This window comes from Canis lupus, chromosome 19 (genome assembly GCF_011100685.1).
Source record: "Canis lupus familiaris isolate Mischka breed German Shepherd chromosome 19, alternate assembly UU_Cfam_GSD_1.0, whole genome shotgun sequence".
Taxonomy (NCBI): Eukaryota; Metazoa; Chordata; class Mammalia; order Carnivora; family Canidae; genus Canis; species Canis lupus.
Window position 1 is genome coordinate 41,555,123 of NC_049240.1, and position 25,648 is coordinate 41,580,770.

At 36.9% G+C, this 25,648-nt stretch overlaps 1 protein-coding gene across 1 annotated transcript in view; it reads left to right on the forward strand.

Annotated features, from left to right (window-relative positions):
* The window catches only part of THSD7B (thrombospondin type 1 domain containing 7B), a 725,201-nt gene that overhangs the window by 481,980 nt on the left and 217,573 nt on the right, over positions 1-25,648 (forward strand). Inside the window, exons 12-13 of the mRNA XM_038565098.1 lie at positions 9,402-9,596; positions 14,861-15,124. Of these exons, the coding sequence (XP_038421026.1) occupies positions 9,402-9,596; positions 14,861-15,124 (459 nt within the window). The remainder of the gene's footprint in view (positions 1-9,401; positions 9,597-14,860; positions 15,125-25,648) is intronic.

Consider the following 25,648-nt stretch of genomic DNA (forward strand, 5'->3'; position numbering starts at 1 on the left):
CAAGCCAGACTCAGGTTCAGCAATCCTGGGCCTCACTACCTAGTGGTGAAGAATGTGCATGGCAGGCTTCACGTTTTTTAGATACTGCTTAATTTATACACTTAATCTAATTAGGTTTCTCTCTGCAGCCTGTCTGCCATTATGGCTTTAGGGAAGAGGACAGAGTAAAGGGCATCTCACATGGGAGATGGATGCAATACAGGAGAAGGGTCTGCCCGACAAGAAGAATGGAAAGCTCTCCTGTTACTGCCAGAATGGGTACTGGGGAAGGAAATGCAAAGAGCCTGAGAAAGGGGGAAATAAAGCCAAAGGAATACGTGTCATGGTTTCTCTGACTCAAGCTGATGCGATAAGGGTGGAGGGTTTGGCTAAGGAAAAGGAAGAAAGCTGAGGGTTTTGTGTTCCATGCTGTGTTTGGAACCCTGGGAAGAGATGGCCCCACAGGGGTTCCACTCGAGAAGGAGGACCTTACTAGCTCCCCAGAGTTTCTTCTGCTACAGAGTCTCCAGAAGTTCCTGCATGAGGAAAGTGAAGTGGCTGCTGGTGCTTGTCCAGCGGGCATAACAGGAGAATCTACTCCGGATCTCCCAGGGCACTGAACCCTCAGCCCTAGCAGGCACCGGGGCAGGTTAGGCTTCATCTGCTAAAGGAAGGTGGTCTCTGACAGCTGAGAGGGAATCACCACGAGGTTTTCACCCTGAGATAAGACTCTAGCAGTGAATGTCACCAGGGTTGGCAGTCCCCAAATTAACAAGGGTGTCTCACTGCAGACATTGAAAGAGGTCCAGAGACTGCTTCTGAAGAACCTTCTTGCAGATGCAAGACTTTCGCTGGTTGCCACACCTAGATGCTTAGGAGCTGAAAGAGGAAGACTGGAAAGAATTTTCCCCAAAATTTGTCTTAAATAGAAAGGGAACAAATTAAAATAGTCCATTCCGATATAGCTTTAATTGGTGCTTGTATTTTCTCCCAATTATCTACCAAGAAGGGAGCCCTTAAGGAAGATTATATCAGTCTGTAATGAAATAATTGGAAGGGAAAGCAGTTCTTCCCTTAGACTCAGCAAGAGATGGTTGCTCCTAGCTCCTGTGTCTTCAAGGGCCCCTCTCTGGGCTTTCCAGCTTTCTTCCCTGTCCTAGGTAAGGGGTCCCACCAGAGTCCAGCTTCCTGACCCATCCCTTATTCAAAGTCTGCATAGTCCTGAGGACCCTCGAACTCTCTGCCCATATGGCCCTACGCCAGCTTCAAGGATGAAAGGAGCCTCTTCAGAGTCTTATCAGAGTCTTATAAGATCAGAAGCTTATCTTCAGAGCTTATCTGAGGAAAGCTTACTCTGGCTCTGTGGGTACTCTAGGCCTGAGGGTGGATGACAGGCAGCTGATTTGTGGATTGAGCTTTGCAAGATTAACAGTAGTGCCCATTCACAAGTCCAAGAAGGTCCTGCCTGAAGGTAGAATTGACCTGGGAATGAGAAGGGAAGGAAGGGGGTCAGGATATGGGGTGCAGGCACATTCCAGACTAAAACTTCATCCCAGAATTTTTATTAGAACCTAGCTTTCCAAGACATTATGAAAGCAAATGGATCTGTTACATATCTGTTAATTTCAATTGTAGCTTCTAACTCTTTAGGCTTCTGGTTTATGACCTCTTCTTGCATTCTCACACTGCATCCCACACATGTCTGGGGCAGCTTGGCATAATGTCATTAAATTAGTAACTTCCCAGATACAGCCCATGTATTTCTATGCATTATGGATCTTATCAAAAGGGAAGTAGAGGATCCCTGGGTGGCGCAGCGGTTTAGCGCCTGCCTTTGGCCCAGGGCGCGATCCTGGAGATCCGGGATCGAATCCCACATCAGGCTCCCGGTGCATGGAGCCTGCTTCTCCCTCTGCCTGTGTCTCTGCCTCTCTCTCTCTCACTGTGTGCCTATCATAAATAAAAAAAATAAAAAAATAAAAAAATAAATAAAATAAAAGATATCTATAATAAAAAAAAAAAAAAAAAAAAAGGGAAGTAGAGTCCTAGGAGTGTGCATAACAAGGACAGGAAGGCAGCCCACCAGCTTGCTGGTTCTCTGCACAGGCCTGTGGCATGTCAAGTCCCTGACCTGACTCCAGTTGTCTTTACTGAATACATCCTACTCCACTTTGTTGTGCCAGTCCTTCCAGAAAGCTGCTCTGACTGCCCAATGCCAGAGGCCCCAGTGCTGTGCTCTTACAGGATGATGAGTATAGTGACCTTTTCTTTCCACATTCCTTCCATCTGTGTACCCCGGCTACAAGTGCAGGGCCTGATATAGAGAATATGTTGTCTGAATGTTGGTTGAGTGGAGGAGCTATTGCCCATCCTTTCTGCTTCTTGACATGTATGTAAATGGAGCTTTGTACTTGAAGCCGCTCACCATTGCAGGACAGCAAGCTCATGGAGCCCCTCTCGTTTTGTAGCATGTCACCCTCATTGCCTGGAAATCATGACCTCTTGAAATAAATTCTTAACCTTTCCTGTCAACTATGGCAATTGAACTCTAATCCACTGCAACTTGGGGAAAGTAATGTGGTTGTCCTTGGTGAAGGTGAGGAGTGTAGACAGATGGGAAGTAGCAGCTTCCATCACTTACTTACTCTTCCCAGGAAGAATATCATCCTTTCCTATAAGGACAGTGACCCCTGCCTTCTTCATACCATAAGTGGAAAAAAAGATCAACTTATCGTGGTGTATCTATCTGAGTGTAGAGGTGATGGGGGGGGCAGAAAGACGAGCTGTTTAGTAACAGTTAAAAATCTGATTATTTAGTCACCATGGAAGCCTGAGGAAGCTGCCTAAGCCTCCTACATTAACAGCAGGTAGTTCTTTTTTAAAAAAATTAACTCAGACACTTGGAGAATTCATATAGTCCTTGCTTTGTTTCTTTTGCTAAATTATCAGATAATTTTACACTTTGTGTCAGGGCATTCCTTTTCATGCTGCTAAAATTGAAAAGAGTCAGGTAACAGGGGAAAGCAATTAGTAACTCTTCTCTGCTTTTTTGTGATATGTTTTTCCTTCCAAGGCTCAGTTTGTGTCATAATTATGAGAGAGGTGAAAAAGCTGAACTCCCTTCTATGTGTTGTGTACTTCGTTAGACACTGTGAATGGGAAAATGTGACCTCAGTCTTCACAGAGGTTTTTGGAGGCTTCCAGGTCACCCTACCATACCCATTTACTAGGTGACCATTGTCTGAGAGCTCTGCTCTAAGTGGCTTGGCTCAAACACGTGCTTCTCCATTATTCTTTAAGAATACTCAGCTGTCCCAGGCAGCTAGTCTGAGAACTTTCTGCCCAAAGCCTAAGGTAGCTAAATTTCAGATAATGCCCAATAATGAGAATGTTCTGCAGCTATTGGAACTAATTTTATCTGGGAGTACAATTTTCCTCTCACAAAGACAACAGTATTCCAAGTTTAATAAATGATCATAATTGAGCATTGAACTGCCATTACTTACAATCCGGTCTAGGTAGAAATACGTCACGGAAAGGGTCAGTAGTCAATGCTTCTCCCTTTCCTCATAGAAAGACTTTGCCTTCTAGTATATAGGACAGTACTTCAACTACTTGAAAACAGCAAAAGAGAAATATTTTCTCCATATGGTGGCCTGCAAATGATTTGCTATGATCCAAAGGACCCAGGACTTAGAGTGAAACTAAATAGCAAATGTCTGACAGATAAATTCTCTGTAATGGCTTTTTTTTTTTTTTCTTCCTGCCCACTGTACATCTTTTCCATGTCAGATTGAAGTACCTACTTTTCCTTTCTAAGCCAAGTATCCTCATTGGTTGTCTCCATTAGGGAGACTACAGTATTGTACAATCTGTCTACTCTTCTGTCACTACTGCTACTATAGCCTCCCAGAAGCCAGATTACGTATATGTATGTGCATGTGTGGTATACACACAGTTCTTTTATAATTGCTCATGGCTGCTTACTTATTGTGACTGGATGGACGACTGGATCAAGTTCAGTGAGTTCAATAGGGAACAAGCTGTAAGTAATAACGATCCAGGTGTAGAAGCAAAGTCTACTGTTTAGACCACCCTCAAAGTAGAGAAAATGACTTCAAGATGTATTTCTGATCTTAGGGCATGAGCTATATTTCTTTGCCTTATTTCAGTCCTCTCCTGATCGGTAATGAAGCACAAATGGTTCTAAGGGTCAGAAAAGTTTGCTAAACCCTCCTAAACCTTGGATGTTAAAATGCCTTTGAATTCAGCTGTAGCATAGAGAGGCATGGTACCTCTTTGTGCTGGATATGACCACCTCAGTGCATGAGGTAGAAAGCTGCAAATATGGCCAGCACTCTTCTATGCAAATGTGAACTGTCCTCTCATGAAACTCTCAAGAGTTCAGGATTTTGAGCTTGGTTCTTCTGGAAAGAATTCCCAACAGGCCTTGGATTTCAGTTTCTGACTTTCTCGGGAGTTCTGATCTCATATAGTAGCTTATAAGCCCCATTTTTATAAATAATAAGTGGAATGCACAGAGTATCACTTGGAACTAGAATAGACAATAGCTTGGGGAATGCTGTGCAGTTTTTGGAATAGGCTACTGACTTTGATATTATAAATGAAGGGAGGCTCCAGTTCTTAGGGGCCAAGACTATCGATGGGATTTGGAAAATTCTTCCTGAACCAAGTCAAATGATGTTGGATTCTTCTTTCATGATGCTTGTTATGTTTTCATTTCTAGTAGATTTTTTTAAAGATTTTTATTTATTCATGAGAGACACACAAAGAGAGGGAGAGATATAGGCTGAGAGAGAAGCAGATTCTCTCCAGGGAGCCTGATGAGAACTCGATCCCAGGACCCTGGGATTCTGACCTGAGCCAAGGCAGATGCTCAGCCACTGAGCCACTCAGGCGCCCCCTCTTTAGAGAGGGCTTTATTATAATAATAAGTCACTCTCCATGTGATGCCTGGGTGGCTCAGCTGGTTAAGAGTCTGACTCTTGGTTTCAGCTCAGGCCATGATCTCAAAGTGGTGAGATGGAGCCACACTTTGGGCTCCCCACTCAGCACAGATGTGCTTGTAATCCTCTCCCTCTGGCCCTCCCCTTTTGCACATGTGCTTGTGTGCTTGCACTCTCTCTCTTAAGAAAAAGGAAAAAAAAAAAAGAAAAAGAAAAAAGGTCACTTTCTGGGCATATGTACTAAGTGCTTAGTATTGTGCTAAGTACTTCATCTGTATCAATTTATTATAAGATGAGGTATTATTCTTATTGTGTGGATGAGTTAATTGAGTCTTTTCACATAAATTGCCCAGGTAACAAAAAAATAAAAAATGAAGGACCACCCTTAGTCCTATGTGACACCAGGGCTTATAATTTTATCAGTATACTCTGCCACTCTGTTTTCTCAAAATAAGTTCTCTGACTTAAGGAGTCCACACACCTTTACTGGTTAAGAAATACACTGTAGATCTAAAATAATACATTTTTTTAAAAATATCCTTTCCCTGTGAGCTGCTTAATGGAAGTAGACTCTGAATTAGATTGTGCCACTAGCTACTAGTTATTCTCATTTACTCCAAATATCTTTTCTTATTTTCTGGTTTTCCATTCCTGCAGACTTTGTGCTTACAGTTTTTCTTCTGTAATTTCCTACCCACTAGTACAGTTCAATATCCAATCATCCAATAAATGTTTATTAAATGATTTATTTATACTAGAACATTCCCAAGGGAAAAAAAAATAAGATTTCATTTGAGAGGGAGAAAGAGAATATGTGCATGTTCAGGCTTGCAATGTGGGGAGAGGGAGAAAGGGAGAGAGGGAAAGAGAATTCCAAGCAGACTTCCCATCCAGTGGGAATGTGGCAGGGGGCTCAATCTTACAACCCCAACACTATATAACCAAGAGTCAACCGACTGAGCCACCCAAGTGCCTTTCATTTATGTTTTTGTGTCTGGTGTTGTCTTTTTTTTTTTTTTTTTCCACACTTGAAAAAAAAATTAGAATCTTGAACTTGGAGAAATCTGAAAATCATAATGCTTGACCTAAGCACATGATTGTATGGTATGCAGTGTGTCAGTTGCCACTCACCATTGAGTTAATAGACCATCAGTAATGACACAGAGCAATGGTCTTGTGATTAAATGTGGATGTTGTGAAACTTCATGCTACAACTGTGAATGTTTTCTTTGGCCCCTAGAGATCTCTAACATCTCCATTAGACAACTCTGATATATCAGTTTGTATACGAGCAATGGATCTGATTCATTCTACCTAGCCCTATTAATGTAGTGAAAGTTTTTAGGGTGTATTTGACATAGTTTGACTAATGGTCATTTTAAGTACAATGCCAGAACCCTGTGAGTTTCAACTATGATTTTCTTCTTTCCTTTATCCCTCAGATTCTGAGGATGGCCAAGTAAGACATAAGCCACAGAGAGTGACAATGTGTACATGTATACATGCAAGGAGAACTATCTGCCTGCTTGCTTTAAAAGATAAATTAAAAATTCCAAAGGATAATAATTGACAGCATTTATTGAACCCTCAGTGTATAAGAGATACTGTTTTAAGACTTCTCACAACTCTTTTTTATGAGTGTTCTTATTATAATCATTTTAAAGATTAGGAGACAATATTTAGCATAAATATTAAATAACTCCATTCATGTAACTCTTGATTTTTGGAGTTGGAATTTGCATTCATACCATTTGATAAGAATGTCTCTGAAATGCATCATATACTAAAGCTATTCTTGGGATCCCTGGGTGGCGCAGTGGTTTGGCGCCTGCCTTTGGCCCAGGGCGCGATCCTGGAGACCCAGGATCGAATCCCACATCAGGCTCCCGGTGCATGGAGCCTGCTTCTCCCTCTGCCTATGTCTCTGCCTCTCTCTCTCTCTCTCTCTCTGTGACTATCATAAATAAATAAAAATTAAAAAATTTAAAAAAAAATTTAAAGCTATTCTTTATTTTTAATGCTTTCTTTCATTAATACAAAATAGCTCAATATGAGCATTCATAAATCCAGTGTTTGCGAATTTAGTTTGTAGAATTTCAAAGTATCATTGAATGTTTATCATACTTGTCAAATTATGAACTCATATGAAAAATTATTTTTAAAAAATTCATTGGAGTGTTCATATTTCAAATAGCAAAGCTTTTTAAAAATGCTTAAAATTCCTCTTCATGTTAATCAGTGTCCTTTTGGGGGGAGAAATAGCTTGGCAAGATAAAAGTCCCCTAAATTGACTCCAGATGGGTTATCTAAACATGTAATTCAAATAATATTTGTTTGCAGCCTACGTAAGGTATGTTGGTATATTCATGAATGGCTGTGGTATTCTCAACCAAACAAACACAGGTGATGCTGGCCTGATGTGCAATGGATTTATTCCTAGGATGTAGATTAAAAACAAAAGCAAAAATTGTTCAAAATCAATGAATAAACCCACTTTCCATAGAGCAGATGTACAAATTGGGAAGTATTGTGTATGCATCCATTGTTATCTTAGCTAATTCCTTAATCCTAAAACATTCAATGGATTTGACTTTCAGTTATTAAAAAAAAATCAGATTGAATTGTTCTCTGTACTCAGAATAATGAAAGGAGTTCAGAATATAAGAAGAATGGGCAATTAAATTAATCCCCTCTATATAGTTACCCTGCATTGTAGAAGTTTTCATATAAAGCATTCTTAACAATGTTGATCCTAAACTGTGGTATGTTTATTGCTTGTAACTTGGTTGATTTTAGAATTGTCATAAAAATGATCCTAAATGATTTCTGTAGGATAAAAAATTCAGCAAATATCCATTGACATGCACCATACCAGGTGACTCAGTCTGTTAAGCAGCTGCCTTCGGCTCAGGTCATGATCCTGAGGTCCTGGGATTGAGCCTCACATCAGGCTCTTTGCTCAGTGGGGAGCCTGCCTCTCCTTCTGTCCCTCCCCCAGCTCGTGTTCCCTCTCCTGGCATGAGTGCTTGCTCACTTGCTCTCTTTTTCTCTCTCTCAAATGAATATCTTTTTAAAAAAATGTACCATACCAAATGTGGGTTGTCAGTAGACAGGCTGGATCAGAACCCTCTGGGACACTTAAAAATAAAAAGATTCCTAGAATTCTATCCTGGAGATGTTGAAGTAGGTCTGAAGTCATGCCATAGAATCTATGTATTCTCCTCTATCTCCATGATTAAGAATCAGTTTAGAAAGTAGTTTTCACCCGAGGCAACATTTGACAATGTCTGTAGCTTTTGGTTTTCATAACTGGGAACATGTGTGCGCTGCTGGCATCTAGTCAGTAGAGGCCAGAGATGCTGCTAAATATCTTACAGTGCACATGGGGCACCTGGGTAGCTCAGTGGTTGAGCATCTGCCTTTGGCTCTGGTCGTTATCCTGGGGTCCTGGGATCAAATCCCACATCAGGCTCTTCACAGGGAGCCTGCTTCTCCCTCTGCTTGTGTCTCTGCCTCTCTCTCTTTCTCTCATGAATAAATAAAATATTAAAAAAAATCTTACAGTGCACAAGAAATACCTACTCAAAGTATCCAACCTGAAGTGTCAATAGTGCCATCGTTGAGAAATACTGCTCGAGAGAACATAAAGACACACCCCTACATTGTCTTTAATTAGGATGAATAAAAGATGCATAAAAATACCATTTATAAGTGAATAAAATATCATTAGCCCAAAGAATCAAATAAAGAAATAAGCAAAATTTCATAAATTCTTTACCTTAAGACTACTGATTATTTTATGATATGACTAGAGACCTTCTACTTGAAAAAGTTTGTGAGTGAAATTTTGAAGAATTATCTGCAATTAATAGAATACATATAATGGGAGTTATCTGGGTAGGTTATGCCTATACTTGAAAAATATTTAAAATTCCTAATCCTGCAGTGTTAATAAGGGAAAAAAAAGTTTACTAATAAACAATAGAAATTTTTTTAAATACTGATTGTAGAGTGAAAATGGTCCTATTTCTAGAAGTGCATTCAAACAAGCAAAGCAAATTAAAATCTAGGAAGAATCCGCGTGATATCCATGATTTTGTCCCCTTTTTGTCCTCCTATTTTACTCTTGCACGTTTTTTTCCTACTTTTAGATCTTCCCTAGAGATCAGATACTCATAAGCTCATGTACAATAAATTACTGGAAGTTATTTTGGTTGCTGTCAATGCAACCAAATTGGATTAATAATGAAACCAATTAAATCTTCAAATACCGCCACTGGCGACGATAAACGTTTAATTTCCAGAGAGGAATAAGGTTAGCTGTGTTGAACGCCTTTTATAATCACAGTGATAACCAAATTTTCAAACATTGGGGGATTGCTATTTTGTTGAACAGCAAGCAGTGGACTGATTTAATCAAAATAATAACAAAAGAATCCATGTTTTTTTTAAAAGTGGTCTCCTGTATCTCTGATGATAACCAGTCAGCGGAAGTGATGGAATGCCTCAAGCAGACCAATGGCATGCCTCCCCTTGTACAAGAATGCGCAGTACCCTGTCGAGATGACTGCACCTTCACGGTTTGGTCCAGGTTTACACCCTGCTCCGCAAACTGTGAAACATCCCGAAGTCGACGGCGACAGCTCACAGGTAGGGTAGGGTAGGGTATGCCTTTCAGACCAGGGGTGTACTCCTGGAAGTAAGTACTTCCACTTACTCTTGGAAGCAAGACTAGAAATTGTGTTGGGCCTCTCCCTTTCCCAGCCCCTCCCTGACGTTGTGTCTCTTCTGGCCTACACCTGACACACACAATGTACTTGGTTAATACTTGTGAAATGAGTGATGTGAACCATTCAATAGCTATGAAGTTCCTCGCTATATGGCTTTATAATCTTTAGAGTGGTGAATGGCAACATAGTCCTACTACCTTGGAGTAGTTAATGGCAAATTTCTGCTATTTCGTCATGAGTGGATCTCAGCAGGGTTGAAAACAGTGACTGATGTGTAAAACACATCAAAGGCATCTCTAACCTGTATCATTCTCTTTTGCCATTACTCTACAAGCAATTTGACCTTTTAAATTTTTAGTAGTGTAAGATAAAAGCAGAACTCACATATGTAATTTGACTTTTGTGGTCTATTATTTTGGTTCTGTTTACATCCATGCAATTTAATGGAAATTAAAGCAATTAATAGTTTAATCAAGGTGCTGGAGCCACTTTTGCTTGTAATATACAAATAATTGATGCAGTGTAGTGTATTATACTACTTATCTAGATAAATATCCCAGAATTTCTTTTAGATGTATTTGAATATGCAGAAAACTTAATTTAGGTAATGAAGACCCAAAGGAAAAATGCCAAAATAATCATTGGGATAATAAAATAGTTGTTGACATTGAAGAATTAAGCACAGAAGACCATTTGTTCTTATAAGCAGTTCAAATGCTAATTCTCTTGGTTTCAAATTCCCTTTGTTTGAATGTATGGCTTACAAGATTATGTTTTAAATTTAACTCACTCTAATGGATTTACTTAATCGATGAGAGCCTTTAACAGGGTTTCTGCACACAAATCAGAAGCCCATTTATGAGCATAAGTAAAATACATAATCAAATAAAAAAATGCTGTACTCTTTGCTCTCTTCTACAAAAATCTGTGCATATATAACTTTATGCAACATTGCTTGTGTTTCTAAGATGAAAGAAACTCTTACAGGGAATATAATGGGGTAGAGTGTGTTAGGAGTAATTTCAAGTTCAGGTGTAACAATAAAACTTAGTGTGCAGGTTCATGCAGAAGGCTTTGGAAGCCATCATCCTGGCAATTCTCTTTACCTTTGAGATGAAAATTTCTCTTAGAAGCAAAGGACATTTTTAATTAGTGGCCAGTTTTCTTTTCTTGAGAGTTTATTAATGGTATTTTATACCTGCAAATTGAGAATAGGGATAGTGAAAAAATCTAGAATATTTATTTAACTAGTACATTTTGCTATGAATTGTCAAAACTAATTAATTTGGTTTGTTTTAAAATATAATTTTTGTGTAAATATTGAAGAACCCTTGTACACTTTTCTGCAAACTCTATCCCAAGAATTACCATACCAAAATACTATTTAGAATTTTTCTAAATTATTATTGGTTATGTTTTCTGCTGGGTAATTAATCTTTTTGTCTCTTCATATATTGGAAACACCAAAACAACTGGTCAGTCTTCTGAAACAAATGAGTTGTAGCAAAAGCAAACAAACAAAAATCCACAGTACTATATCATTGTGCAGTACAGTAAAGAATTGAAATTTTTCACTTCTTAAGACTTATGTTTATTGTTGCAGTACTATGCTTGTATTTTGGTCTCTCCCATGTAATTTGGTGGTAAATTTAAGTAATCTCTAACATGAATGGCAATAAAAGGCATGGACTTAGACTGTAAAACAGCATGACTCTCTTTAACAACACAGACACACATAGAGAAGCATACAGACAAAAATACCAGCCACTCTATGGAATAGGGGACCATCTAGAATGTTTTCTTTTTTCTATTTTTAACAAGAGGCTTTAATTCAATAGCTGGATATCCTGGGTGCTGTACTTCAACTAGATCATCACAGGTTTGAGATTGGATGGTAGTTTTAGCAGTCGTTTATACAGTGCTGAAAAAATCTATTAAGTAGATTTGTTCAGGTTGTTAACGTACAAAATAACTAAATAAATAATATTTAACATGTACTTGTAGGTTTATGTTTGGGAATAGTCACAAATTTCCCTCTGACTTAAGGGAGGGAACATCTCTTACAGTATAATGGGAGAGAGACAGAGATTTTATTATAATTTTAACCTAGTACAGAACTTGTGACAATAGCTGTTATATTAGTGCTACATTAGTTTCTTATTACTGGTGTAACACCAATTTAGTGGCTTAAAACCAACACAAATTTATGATCTCATGGTTGTGTATATCTAAAGCAAACACCAGTTTCACGAGATGGAAAATAAGATGTTGGTGGAACTACATGCCTTGCTGGAGGCTCTAGGGGAAAATGTATTTCCTTCCCCCACCCCCGCCCACCCTAGAGCATCTAGAGGCTATCCACTTTCCTTGCCTCATGACTCTCTTCTTCCATCTTGAAATTCAGTAACACTGAGTCTCTCTGATTATTCTCCTTTGACTTGGTCTTAAAATTAGAAAAGCCTTTCCTGACTACATGATTAGGTTGAAAACACCTGTATAATCCAGAATAATCTCATTTTAAGATCCATAATCTTAGTCACGTCTACAAAATCTGTTTTTCCATCTAAGGTAGCATGATTATAGGTTCCAAGAACTGAGATGTGAACATCCTTGGAAAGGCATAGTTTGTGATAGGCAGAATAATGAAAGTACAGAAGAGTACCTTTTCTGTACCTGAGGTGAAGAGTCTCTGTACGACTTTCTGGTAGGGGCAATGCATTAGTTTGGACCTGAAGGATGAGTAGGCATTAACTAGACTATTGAGGGAGTTTGGAACTTAAGAATATTTCTGGTGTGAGAAATGCAAAGGCCAGAAACCAATGACTAATTTCCAGGATCTGAAAGATGTTCAGTATATCTAGCTGGTAACTTGCCAGAGGCAGAATGGCACAACATAGGCAAGGGCACATGCTAGTGAACTCATACTATGGAGTCTTGACGATCATAACAAGGAGTTTAGACTTCTGAAGAGTTTTAAGTAGATGAATGATGTAATCAGACTTCTGTCTTTTGTCAGCTAGTTCTAGCTGCAGTGTGGGGAGAAGATCAAAGGGAATATGAGGCACAATGGCAATATGATACCCGAAGAAGCTGTTGTGAGGATTTAAGCTGGAAATCTGGAGATGGGCTAAATATGGGTGGTATTGGTCAGAATGGAAACAAGGACTGCTTCAAGAAGTACTTAGATATTTGAAATGATAGATCTTTGTCGTTAAACAGATACAGGTAGTACAACAGAGTTTAAGTGTGACATTTGAGATTTTACACTTGGTCATATTGGAATAATTGGGAAATGAAGATGGAGAAAGGAAGGTCATCCTGTGAAGAGCTTGAGTATGGATTTTGCCAGGCTGAGTTTGATTGGCCTTTGAAGTTCCAGTCTGTGGCTCGAAGCTAGAGCAAGAAATTTCTAGAATGGGGATAATAATTAGGAATCAAGAGATAGAGAAGGTTTTAAAAATTTTCTGTGAGTGAAGATAATGGATCAGAAAAGAAGAGAACCTAGGGCAGTGCCCTGAGAAAGTCCATTAGTTAAGAGATGTACAGAGGAGAAATAATCAAACAAACAGATGAGCTGTTCCCAGAGAAATGTTGGGGGTGAGGGACAAGAAGGTAAGGTATGATGGAATTTAGGAAGGCTATTTCAACAATGACGGTGTGGTCAACATTCTGAACAATCTTTGAGTCTGAAGGATAAGGTATAAAGATATTCCACGGCTTCCTTTGTTTTATTACTTTGTCAGTACTAAGTAGTTTCAAAGAATAGGTGGACTCTGAATCCAGGCTGAGGTGAATTGAAAACAGATAGAAATTGAAGAGATGGAGACAATAGTTCTTCACAGACATTTAAGAACTACCAGAGACTTGGGTATGTTAAATGCTGGTAGGAAGAAACCAGACACCACACATTGATTTCTCAACCAGTACATTCTCATAGCCATGATAGAGGCTGCCCCCCTCAAACTTTTTTTTCATGAAGTGCCCCTTATGGTGGAGGCAAGTCAATACATCCTCCCAGAGAGATAGTGGCATGGCTAACCATTTCAGGTCCTGCAGGAATCCTTATTTATTGTGGCCATAAGCAAACATGTTAGACCACAGAACCAATCATCCGGGCAGCAACTGCAAAATTATGTATAAATTATTTGACAGTGAGATAATATCCCATTACATCAGCTGAAATCAAACATTTCTAAAACACCTATAAACACTGGGAGTAAGACTAATAAAGCAACCTGTTAATTTTTTTTTTATATGCAGCCAACACTCCAGCTGCTGACTTATTAATGAGGAAACAAAATATAATTAGATCTATTAGAAAACTTTTAGGAATCTAGTGGAAGTGTGTTAGCAGAAAAGTTGAATCAAGCTACAGGCTGACTTGAAATCCCATTAAACATAATTATCAAATACTCAGAGCAGTGGAAAATGATTCTGCATTCTCATTACTCAAAGACAGGATCATAGCTGAAAGGTCCATCAAAGTCAATTGGTTAAGGTAAAGTCATATTCTAGAACATGTAAGTTAAAAAGGTCTCTCAAAGTGGAAGCCATAACTTTTTTCAGATTAAATTACCCAACAGTATTTGAGTGTTTATTTCACTGTATTATGTCAGCATTTGTGAGCTGCCTCATGGCAAGGACCAAAATAAGTTGTACTTTGCCACGTCCCGAGTGACACCTAGCCTCACTCCAGGGCCATTGTATGGAAGGATAGAATTTTGTTCTTTGAATACACGAACTGTTTTCAAAAATGTACCTCAAAAAGAGGATGTTAATATTTGCCGTTAGGTTGGTTTCCCTGGAAACCATTAATTCAAAGGAAAATGGAGACAAGGTAATCCTTGTGTTCTTACCAACAAGTTATAGGGAAAATCATACTAAATAAACTAACAATAATTTTCTAGCTGTTGAGTCACTGAAGCAAACATCTTTTTAGTTTCATTTTTGCCACTCTCCAATATAAAACCATTTTTAATTTTTTTTTCAAATTAACTTGAATTTCACCATTGATTTGAGAGTTGCTTCCATTGTCCTAGGATTTATTTTCAGGGCAAAAAGGTGGAGAAAGGAAGGCGAACCTTATATTTTATTTAGCACTTAATATTTGAAGAGCTAGTAAAGACAATGACTTTTAACAAAACAAACGTGAAATTAATATATCAATGTCTCTTTTTGGAACAGGGAAAAGCAGGAAGAAGGAGAAGTGTCAGGACTCTGACCTGTACCCTCTCATAGAAACAGAACTGTGCCCTTGTGATGTATTTATATCTCAGCCTTATGGAAACTGGTCAGATTGCATTCTTCCAGAAGGCAGAAGGGAGCCTCAACGAGGATTTCGGATACAAGGAGATGGCAAAGAATGTGGAAAAGGCGTGCGCTTTCGAGCAATAGCTTGCTCTGATAAAAATGGAAGACCTGTTGACCCCTCCCACTGCAGCAGCTCTGGTAAGGAGATGGATGAGGAGTAACCTGGGAACATACACATAGCCTAGGTGGTAGTGTAGAAGATCTGGAATTAGTAGCTTTGTTCTTTCATCATTCTTTCAGTTCTCCTTTGTTAATAACACACTACCTTTCATAAAGTATAAGCATTTGGAATGCACATATACACATTTCAGTGATTATTTGGAATGTGATTGATTATTTGGAATGTGATTGTTTTGGATCTTTGACTCACCTCATTCCATACTGCATCTTTGGCCGTTTGGTTAACTGTGGATAAGTGCAGTTACTGTGCTGCACTGGACAAGCCATATTTAATACAAAATATATTTTGTGATTTTTTTTTTGTGCTCTGATCATACATATACAAAGCATCAGGCCTTGAATTCCTTCTAAGTTAGCTGACAAAATACCAATGAAAAAGCTGATTTAAAATGTTTTAACAATGCAATATATAAGTATACCCAAATCAATAATAAAATAAAACTGTAGGGGGAAAAAGGGCAATCTGGGAGAATTTTGTGAGCTGTTAAGCAGGGAGAAGGTTGTCTTTTTTGAACCTTGGGAGAATTCAAAAGATATGGGTTAATGGGGAAAAGAATGAGATTAAATACAGTCAGGGTAAATGTTGATGGGGGTGGTGCTGAGACTAATGATTACGATGGAACTTATGAATTTCATACTCTGTGGTTTGTTTTAAGACTTAAAAAGTTAGGAATTTTACAGAGTACATGAAAGAATTCATGTCTGACTGGCAAACTGTGGGAGGAAAAAATCTTTTGGTCTCTGTCATCAAAGCCTTATGTTCTAATAAGCTTTCTCAATAATAATAATGGTAAGTTGAATTCAGTTCTATTACAGAAGTCAGGTAAATGACAATTTGTCTGCATTGCCAATGGATTGGCTGTTCTTTAAAATATGCCCCTATCATTATATGATTTTTTTTTAAGATTTTTTATTTATTTATTCATGAGAGACACACTGAGAGAGAGAGAGAGGCAGAGACACAGGCAGAGGGAGAAGTAGGCTCCATGCAGGGAGCCCGACGTGGGACTCGGTCCCGGGTCTCCAGGATCAGGCCCTGGACTGAAGGCGGCGCCAAACCGCTGAGCCACATGGGCTGCCCCTGAATTTAACTTAAAGTTTAATGACTTTTTTATTGGTGATATTGCTCTGCTTCCTGGGTTATAAAATTGTCTTCAGCAGTCGGGTCAGAGAAATGTTAAACATTTCAGAAGCAAGTAGTGGACCCATCTTAGGGAAGCCAAGCTGATTGACTTTAATCTTTGTCTTTTGGTTTTTAAATATGTATTGGTTTATTTTCTAAAAATTGCTTTTCCTTTTTCCAATTGAAATACGTGTGATTTACAATGTATAAATTTAAGGTGTACAACATACTAATTTGATTTTTATATGGAAGTGATTGTAGTGATAATTAGCACCGCTATCACATTAGAGTTATATATGTATATATATATATTTAAACTGGTTGGAATAATGAAGTTCTAGTCTCTTAGCAAGTTTGGTTATAATGCAAGATTGGTGTGTATATTGGCTATACTGTGCATTAAATCTCTAGGACTTATGCTGCTCATTGCAAATTTATACAGTTTAATAATGTCTGTCTTATCCACCCCTCCCCACCCTCCATCTCCTGGTAACCGCCGTTCTACTCTGTGTTTTTACATGTTTGACTTCTTTAAATTCCACATATACGTGATATCCTACAGTATATGCCTTTCTCCGTCTGACTTACCTTAATGTAATGTTCTCAGGGTCCATCCATATTGTAACAAATGGTAACATGTCCATTCTTGTGACCAAATAATATTCCATTTTTTATATATGAGATATATATTTATTGTAGATATCACATCTTCTCTATCCATTCATCTGTTGATGGGCCCTTAAGTTGTTTCCATATATTGGCTATTGCAAAATATGCTGCATTGGGCACAGGAGTATATATATTATCTTTGATATTCTATTTTCATTTCCTTTGGGTATATACCCAGTTGTGGGATTGCTATATCCTATAGTAGATCGATTAATTTTTGAGAAACTTTAATATCATTTTCCATAGCATTTGAACAAATTTACATTCCCACCAACAATGTGCAAGGGTTCCCTTTTCTGCATATCCTACTCAATACTCATTATTTGTCTTCTTGATTATAGCCATCCTAATAGGCATATAGTGTTATTTCACTGTGGTTCTGAGTTGCATTTCCCTGATGATTTTGTTGAGCATCTTTTAACGTACCTGTTGGCCATTTAGATGTCTTTGGAAAAATGTCTATTTCCCTGCCTATTTCATGCTCAGTTTGAGTGTGTTCTTTGTGTATCTTGGATATTAACCTGCTGTCTGACACATGGTTGGCAAAAAACTTTCTCCTGTTTGTTATGTTGCCATTTCATTTTGTTGTTTCCTTTGCCATTCAGACGTTTAAGCTTGATGTAGTCCTATTTGATTTTTTTGTTGGTGTTTGGTGACCTATGCAAAACATCATTACTAAAACCAATGTTAAAGAGCTTCTTGACTACATTTTCTTCTAAGAGTTTCCTCAGGTTTTATATTTAAGGCTTTGATCTATTTTGAGTTAATTTTTTGGAGTGATATAAAATAGCGGTTTAGTTTCATTGTTCTACATTGTTTTTCCAACACCATTTGAAGAAACCATTTCCCCATTAGGTAAATAACACCTATTCTCTTGTCAAGTATTAGTTGACTGAATATATAAGGGTTTTATTCTGGGCTCTTGATTCTGTTTCTTTGGTCTGTGTGTCTTTTTATACCAAAAATTATTCTGTTTTTATCCCAATAGCTTTGTAGTATAGTTTTAAATCAGGAAAAGTGATACCTCCATCATCTTCCTCGGGATTGTTTTAGCTATTTGGGTACTCGGTGATTCCATTTCTCTATTAATGTGAAGAATGCCATTTGAATTTTGACAGAGATTACTTTGAATCTGTAGAAGACTTTGGGTAGCATGGACATTTTAACAAAATTCTTCAGATCCATGAAAACAGGTTGTTTTTTTTTTTCCATTTGTTGTATCTACATCAATTTTTTTCAAGTAACTTTTGTAGTTTTTAATGTACAGATCTTTTACTTCCTTGGTTAAATTTATTACTAGATATTCTATTGTTTTGGTGCAATTGTGCATGGGATAGTTTTCTTTTTCAGATACTTCATGATTAGTGTATAGTAACATAACTGATAACTGATTTCTGTACATTTATTTTATAAATCTTGGAACTTTGCTCAAGTTGCTGATTAGTTTCAACAGTTTTTTGGTTGAATCTTTAAAAATTTCTATATGCAAAATAATATCAACTGCAAATAGTGCCAATTTTATTTCCTTTCCAATTTGAATATCATTTTTTTTCTTATATAATTGTTCCAGCTAGGACTTCCAGTACTGTATCAAATAAGAGAGAGGTGAGCGTGGACAATTTTGTCTTTTTTCCTGTTCTTAAAAGGAAAGTTTTCTGTTTTTCAACATTGAATATAATGTTAGCTGTAAGTTTGTCATATATGGCCTTTATCCTTTTGACGTATGTTTCTTCTATACATAACCTGTTGAGGTTTTATACTGTGAAAAGATGTGATACTTTTCCAGATGCTTTTTCAGCATTTATTGAAATGACCATGTGATGTTTATCTCTTATTCTATTAAAGTGATGTATTACATTTATTCTATTAAAGTGATGTATTACATTTATTTTTTTAAAGATTTTATTTATTTGAAAGAGAGCAAGAGCACAGAGGGAGAGTGAGAGGGAAAAGTAGACTCTCTGCTGAGCAGAGAGTCCAGTGCAGGGCTGGATCCCAGGACACTGAGATTGTGACCTGAGCCATGGGGCAGACACTTAAGCAACTGAGCCACACAGGTACCCCAGTGATGTATTATACTACATTTTGATCTGTATATGTTGAATCATCCTTGAATTGAAGGAATAAATCCTACTTGATAATGGTGTATAATCTTCTCAATGTGTTCTTCATTTCAGTCTCCTAATATTTTTTTTCACATATTTCCTAAGTAATATTGTTCTGTAATACTCTTTTCTTGTGGTGTCCATATCTGGCTTTGACATCAGGTTAATGCTGGCTCTGTAGAAGGAGATTGGGAATGTTTTCTCCAGTTCATTTTTCCTCCATTGCAAAGTTTGAGAAGAATTGGGATGAATTTTTTTTAAATGTTTGGTAGAATTCCCAAGTGAAGCCATCTGGTCCTGGGATTTTCTGTTTTGGAAGGTTTTTCATAACTGATTTAATCCCTTTACTCATTACTGGCTTGTTAAGATTTTTCTGATTTTTCTGCTTTTCAGTGTTGGTAGGTTGTGTGTTCCTAAAAATTAGGTCTTCTACATTATATAATCTTTTAGCATGCAATCATTCATAGTAGTCTTTTATGATTCTATGTATTTTTGTGGTATCAGTTATAACATCTTCCATTTCTAAGCTTGTGCCTTTGTTTTCTTAGCTAAAGGTTTGTCGATTTTGTTTAAAAAAAAAAAGATAAAAAAAAAACAACCCTTAGTTTCATTGATCTTTCCAATTTGTCTGATTCCTGTCTCATTTATTTCCTCTTTGATCTTAATTATTTCCTTCCTTTGGACAACTTTGGGCTTAATTTGGTCTTTTTCTAGTTGTTTGAGATGTTAGGTTAGTTTGAGATCTGATTTCTTAATGTATCCATTTATTGCTATAAATTTTCTTCTCAGAACTACTTTTGCAGGATCCCATAGGATTTGATAAGTTGTTTTTCCATTTTCATTTGTTTGGAGTTAACTTTCTAGTTTCTCTTTTGATTTCTTTGATGCATTTGTTCTTGATAAGCTCTTTGTTTAGTTTCAACATACTTGTAGATTTTCTACCTTTCTCCTACTGATTTCTGATTTCATACCATTGTGGTCAGAAAAGATAATTGGTATGATTTCACTCTTAAATTTTGATAAGTACTGTTTTATGTCCTACTCTATGTTCTATACTGGAGAATGTTCCATGTGTACTTGAGGAAACTGTATATTATTCTGTTGGATGGAATGTGCTATATCTATCAAGTCCATTTGTTCTAAAATATGGTTCAATTTTAACAATTCCTTGGGTTTTTGTTTTGGTTTTAGTTTTCTGTTTGGGTGATGTAGCCATTACTGACAGTATGGTGTTGAACTCCCTTATTGTTTTTATATAGCTGTCTATTTTTGTCATCGGATCCATTAGTATTTACTTAATACATTTAGGGGCTCTGATAATGGATGTATATACATTTATGAATGTTATATCTTCTTGGTGTATTGACTTTTATTATTTAATGTTTATGATTGCCTTTTTTTTTCTCTTGGCTTGGAGCCTGTTTTGTCTAAATAGTGCTATACCTACATTCTTTTGGTATCTACTTGCATGAGATATATTCTTCTGTCTTTTGAAAATTTGAGTGTATGTGTGTCTTTAAAGCTACAGTGAGTCTCCTGTAGGTACCATACAATAGAGAAACAAGACAATCTATCCAGCCATTCTATGCCTTTTGATTGGAGAATTCAATCCATTTATACTTAGAGTGATTATATATTGATATGTAAGGACTTACAACTGCCATTTTTATTCTTTGCCTCTGGTTGTTGTGTATCTCCAGTGTTGTTGTTGTTTTTCTTCCTTCTCTTTCTGCCTACCTTTGTAAATTGATACTTTTCCATAGTGATATGTTCTATCTTCCCCTTTTTTATTTCATCTACTCCAGATTTTTTATTTGCAGTTATTATGAACTTTACTCAAACATTCCCAGAGATAAAATAGTCCATATTCTGCTGATAATAATCTCAGTTTGCCTATAGAGTTTCTACCCTTAGACTCTTCTTTTGTATATATTTGATGTTTACTTCTTTTATGCTTTATGCTTTTATATTCTTTAACAAATTGTAGTCACTATGATTATTGTTAATACTCTCTAACTTTTATACTACAGTTCAGTGGTTAACACACATTCTAGCAGATTTAGTTTTCTAATTCTGTTCTTCAACTTTACCAGACTGTTATGTACTTTATGTTCTCCTGTCTCTGGTTAATATCTTTTCATCCCACCTTGTTCCTTTTAGTGTTTTGTTTTGTTTTGTTTTTGTTTTTGTGAGTCTATTGGTAGTGAACTCCCTCAATGTTTTTAGTTTGAGAAAGCCTTTATTTCTCTCTCCTATCTGAAAGCTAGCTTACGGATCAGTTATTCTTGGCTAGCAGTTTTTATCTTTCAACATTTTGAATATACCATCTATGTGTCATCTGCTCTCTCCTGGCCTGTAGAGTTTCTGCTGAGAAATCTGTTGATGGCCTAATGGGGGGTTGTTCTGTAGGTAACTTCCTTCCCTTGGTTGTCTTTAAGATTCTTTACCATTGATTTTTGACAGTTCCAATATGATGTGTCTTGGAAAAGGTATTCTTGCACTGAAGTAATGGAGTCTTCTCTCAGCTTCCTGAATATGTATATTTAAGTCCTTCCATAGGTTTGGGAGGTTCTCAGCTTTTGTTTCTTTAAACTCTGCCTATTTGCACCATTCTTCTCCTTCTATATACCAATTTCTTATATTCTGATCAAATGCAAAGTTTCTTTTACCTTTTTTAAGTTTTTCTTTTTTTTTTCTTTCTTTCTTTCGTTTTTTCTTAGAGACAGAGCACACACTCACATGGAGGGGTGGAAGGAAATAGGGAGAGGGAGAATCTTAAGCAGGCTGCATGCCCAGTGTGGAGCCCGATGTGGGGTTCTGTCTCACAACCTGAAGATGATGACCTGAGCCAAAATCAAGAGGCAGATGCTTAACTGACTGAGCCACCCAAGCACCCGTTCGGTTTTTATTTAAATTCCAGTTAACAGACAGTGTAATATTGGTCTCAGGTATACAATATAGTGATGATTTTTTTTTTTTTACACTTCCATATGCTACCTGGAGCTCATTATCACAAGTATACTCCTAATCCTCCTCATCTATTTAACCATCTCCCCTCCAACCTCTCCTCTGGTAACTAACAGTTTGTTCTCTATAGTTAAGAGTCTGTTCCTTGGTTTGCCTATCTCTTCTCCTCTTCTCTCCTTTTCTTTTTTCTCCCCTTGCTCACTTGCTTTGTTTTTTAAGTTCCATTCATGAGTAAAGTCACATGCATTTGTCTTTCTCTTACTTATTTTGCTTAGAATAATACCCTCTACCTCCAACCACATCATTGCAAATGGAATAGTAATATTCCATTTGTGTGTGTATATAAATATAAATATATATACATACATATACATATATATACACATATATCCACATCTTCCTTATCCATTCATCAGTCCATTGACAGTTGAGCTGCTTCCATGAATTGGCTACTGTTGATAAAGCTGCTATAAACATCAGGGAGCATGTATTCCTTTCAGTTAATACTTTTGTATTCTTTAGGTAAATACCTAGTAGTACAACTGCTAGATCATATGGTAGTTCTATTTTTAACTTTTTGAGGAACCTCCATACTGTTTTCCAGAGTGCTTGAGTTAGTTTGCATTCCTACCAACAGAGTAAGAAGGTTCCCCTCTCTCCACATCTTTGCCAATACCTATTGTCTCTTGAATTGTTCATTTTAGCCACTCTGACAGGTATGAGATGATATCTCATTACAGTTTTTGGTTTGTATGTCCCTGATGATGAGTGATGTTGAGTATTTCTTCATGCATCTGTTAGCCTGGCTGTCGTCTTTGGAGAAGTATCTGTTCATGTCTTCTGCTCACTTTTTAATTGGATTACTCATTTTTGGATGTTACATTTTAGGAGTTCTTTATATATTTTGGATACTAAGTCTTTATCAGATGTGTCATTTGCAAATATCTTCTCCCATTCGGAAGGTTGCTTTATTAGGTTTGTTGATTGTTTCCTTTACTGTGCTGAAGCTGTTTATCTTGATGAAGTCTAATGGTTCATTTTTGCTTTTGTTTCTCTCACCTCAGGAGACATATCTAGAAAGAAGTTTCTACAGCTGATGTCAAAATTACTGTCTAGGATTTTTATTGTTTCAGGTCTCACATTTAGGTCTTCAATCTCTTTGGAACTTAGTGTATAGTATAAGATAGTGGTCCAGTTTCATTCATGTTGCTGTCCAGTTTTCCCAGCATTTATGGAAGAGACTGTCTATTTTCCCATTAGATATATTTTTTTTTTGCTTTTATCAGAGATTGACCATATAGTTGTTGGTCCATTTCTGAATTTTCTATTTTGTTCCATTGATCTAAGTGTCTGTTTTTGTGCCAGTACCATTCTGTCTTGATGACTACAGCTTTATAATATAATTTGAAGTCTGGAGTTGTGATGCTTCCAACTTTGCTTTTCTTTTTCAAGATTGCTTTGGCTGTTCAGTGTGTGGTTCCATACACATTTTAGGATTGTTTATTCCAGCTCTGTAAAAAATATGGTAGAATTTTGTTAGGGATTGTTCTGAATGTGTAGATTACTTTGGGTAGTACAGACATTTTACCAATATTTTTTTTTTCCAATCCATGAGCATGGAATGTCATTCCATTTCTTTGTCCTCTTCAATTTTCTTCCAATGTTCTATAGTTTTCAGAGTACAGGTCTTTTACCTCTTTGGTTAAGATTTATTCCTAGGTATCTTATTGTTTTGGTACAACTGTACATGGGATAGATTCCTTAATTTCTTTTCATTATCAGTGTACAGAAATTCAACAGATTTCTGTACATTGGTTTTGTATCCTGCAACTTCAGTGAATCTGTGTATCCATTATAGTACTGTTTTGGTGGAGTCTTTCAGGTTTTCTTTATATACTATGTCATCTGAAAATAGTGAAAGTTAGACTTCTTCCTTGCTGATTTGGATGCCTTTTAAAAAATAAATTTATTTATTCATGAGAGATACTGAGAGAGAGAGGCAGAGACACAGGCAGAGGGAGAAGCAGGCTCCATGCAGGACTCTAGGATCACGCCCTGGGCCAAAAGCAGGCACTAAACCACTGAGCCATGGATACCTTTTTAAAACCAGGGATCCCCATGGATACCTTTTTAAAATTTTTGTTGTCTGATAAAAGTGGTGAAAGTGGGTATCCCTGTTTTGGTTTTGACTGTAGAGGAAAAGCTCTCTTTTTCCCTATTAAGGATGACATTGGCTGTCGGTTTTTCATACATTGTCTTTATTATGTTGAGTTATAATACTCAACATAATCAGTCTACATTGTTGTGGGTTTTTATCATGAATGGATATTGTACTATGTCAAATGCTTTTTCTGTTGAACCGTTTGTTTACTTTTGGATGCATGTGTTAACTAGAAATCTCTTGGATCCTGTAGTGCATTGTGCCAAGGCACTTTTGTTCTGTTACAGATGTCTAATTCTAGTTATTAAAAAAGAAGAAAAAAGTGATTCCTACCATTATGATGCTGAGGTCATCTACATATTGATTTAGTCATTCATTTGGTCAAAATCTATATTTGGACATCAGCTATATACCTGGTCTTCTATGACTTGAGTGCATATTTAAGGGGAAATAGAGTCTTTTGTGAAGTTTGTTGTCAAGTGGGGGATAAAAATAAAAGGAATTTCAAGGTTTTTTTTTTAACTCTTTTGATGCTAAATATAAAATCTTTAAATAATATTTAGGGAGGTCCATGCTAAAGTGACAAAAATTTGAGATGTGAACTATGAGAGAGAAGCAACCATGTGAAAAGTACATACAGGATCATTTTAAGTAGTGAAATAAGCATGTCCGAAAGAGTAGGGTAGGAAAGAAGTTCTGGCAACAAAACGAAGGAAGCTCTATGGTTTGAATTGAGGGAGTGAGGAGAGAATTCTGTGAAATAAGGTTGAAAAAGTAGGCAGAGTCTTGTGAGACAAAGCAAGGAGTACAGATCTAATTTAAGTATAATCATATCTGAAAATGTCAGGTAATATAATCCAACTTAAGTTTTAAAAATTATTTTTAATATACAATGTTAATTTTAGGGATATAGCCTAATGTTTCAGTATTTGTATATATGGTAAAATTGGAACAATAATTCTAATTAATAGGTATTACCATATATAGTTACAAGTCTTGTGATGAGAAGTTTTAAGACTTAGAATTTTCAAATATACAATAGATTATTAACTATGTTGTACATTACATACCCATGACTTATTTATACCTGGAAGTCTGTACCTTTTTTTCATTTTGCCGACTCCTGATTTCCTACCTTTGACAACCACCATCTGTTATGTCTGAGTTGAGTTTTGCCTTTGGTTTTGTGTGTGTGTGTGTGTGTGTGTGTGTGTGTGTGTGTGTGTGTTGTTAGTGGTGGTGGTGGTGGTTTTTCTTCCCCCTCTCTACATATAAGTGAGATCATGCATTATTTTGTCTTTCTCTCTGACTTATTTCACTTAGTATAACGCCCTCGGAGTCTATCTGTATTGTCATGAATGGCAATTTTTTTTTTTTAATGGCTGGATGATATTGTGTTGTATATTTCTATCTTATTTTATCTACACATCCATGAGTGGATATCCAGGTTACTTTAC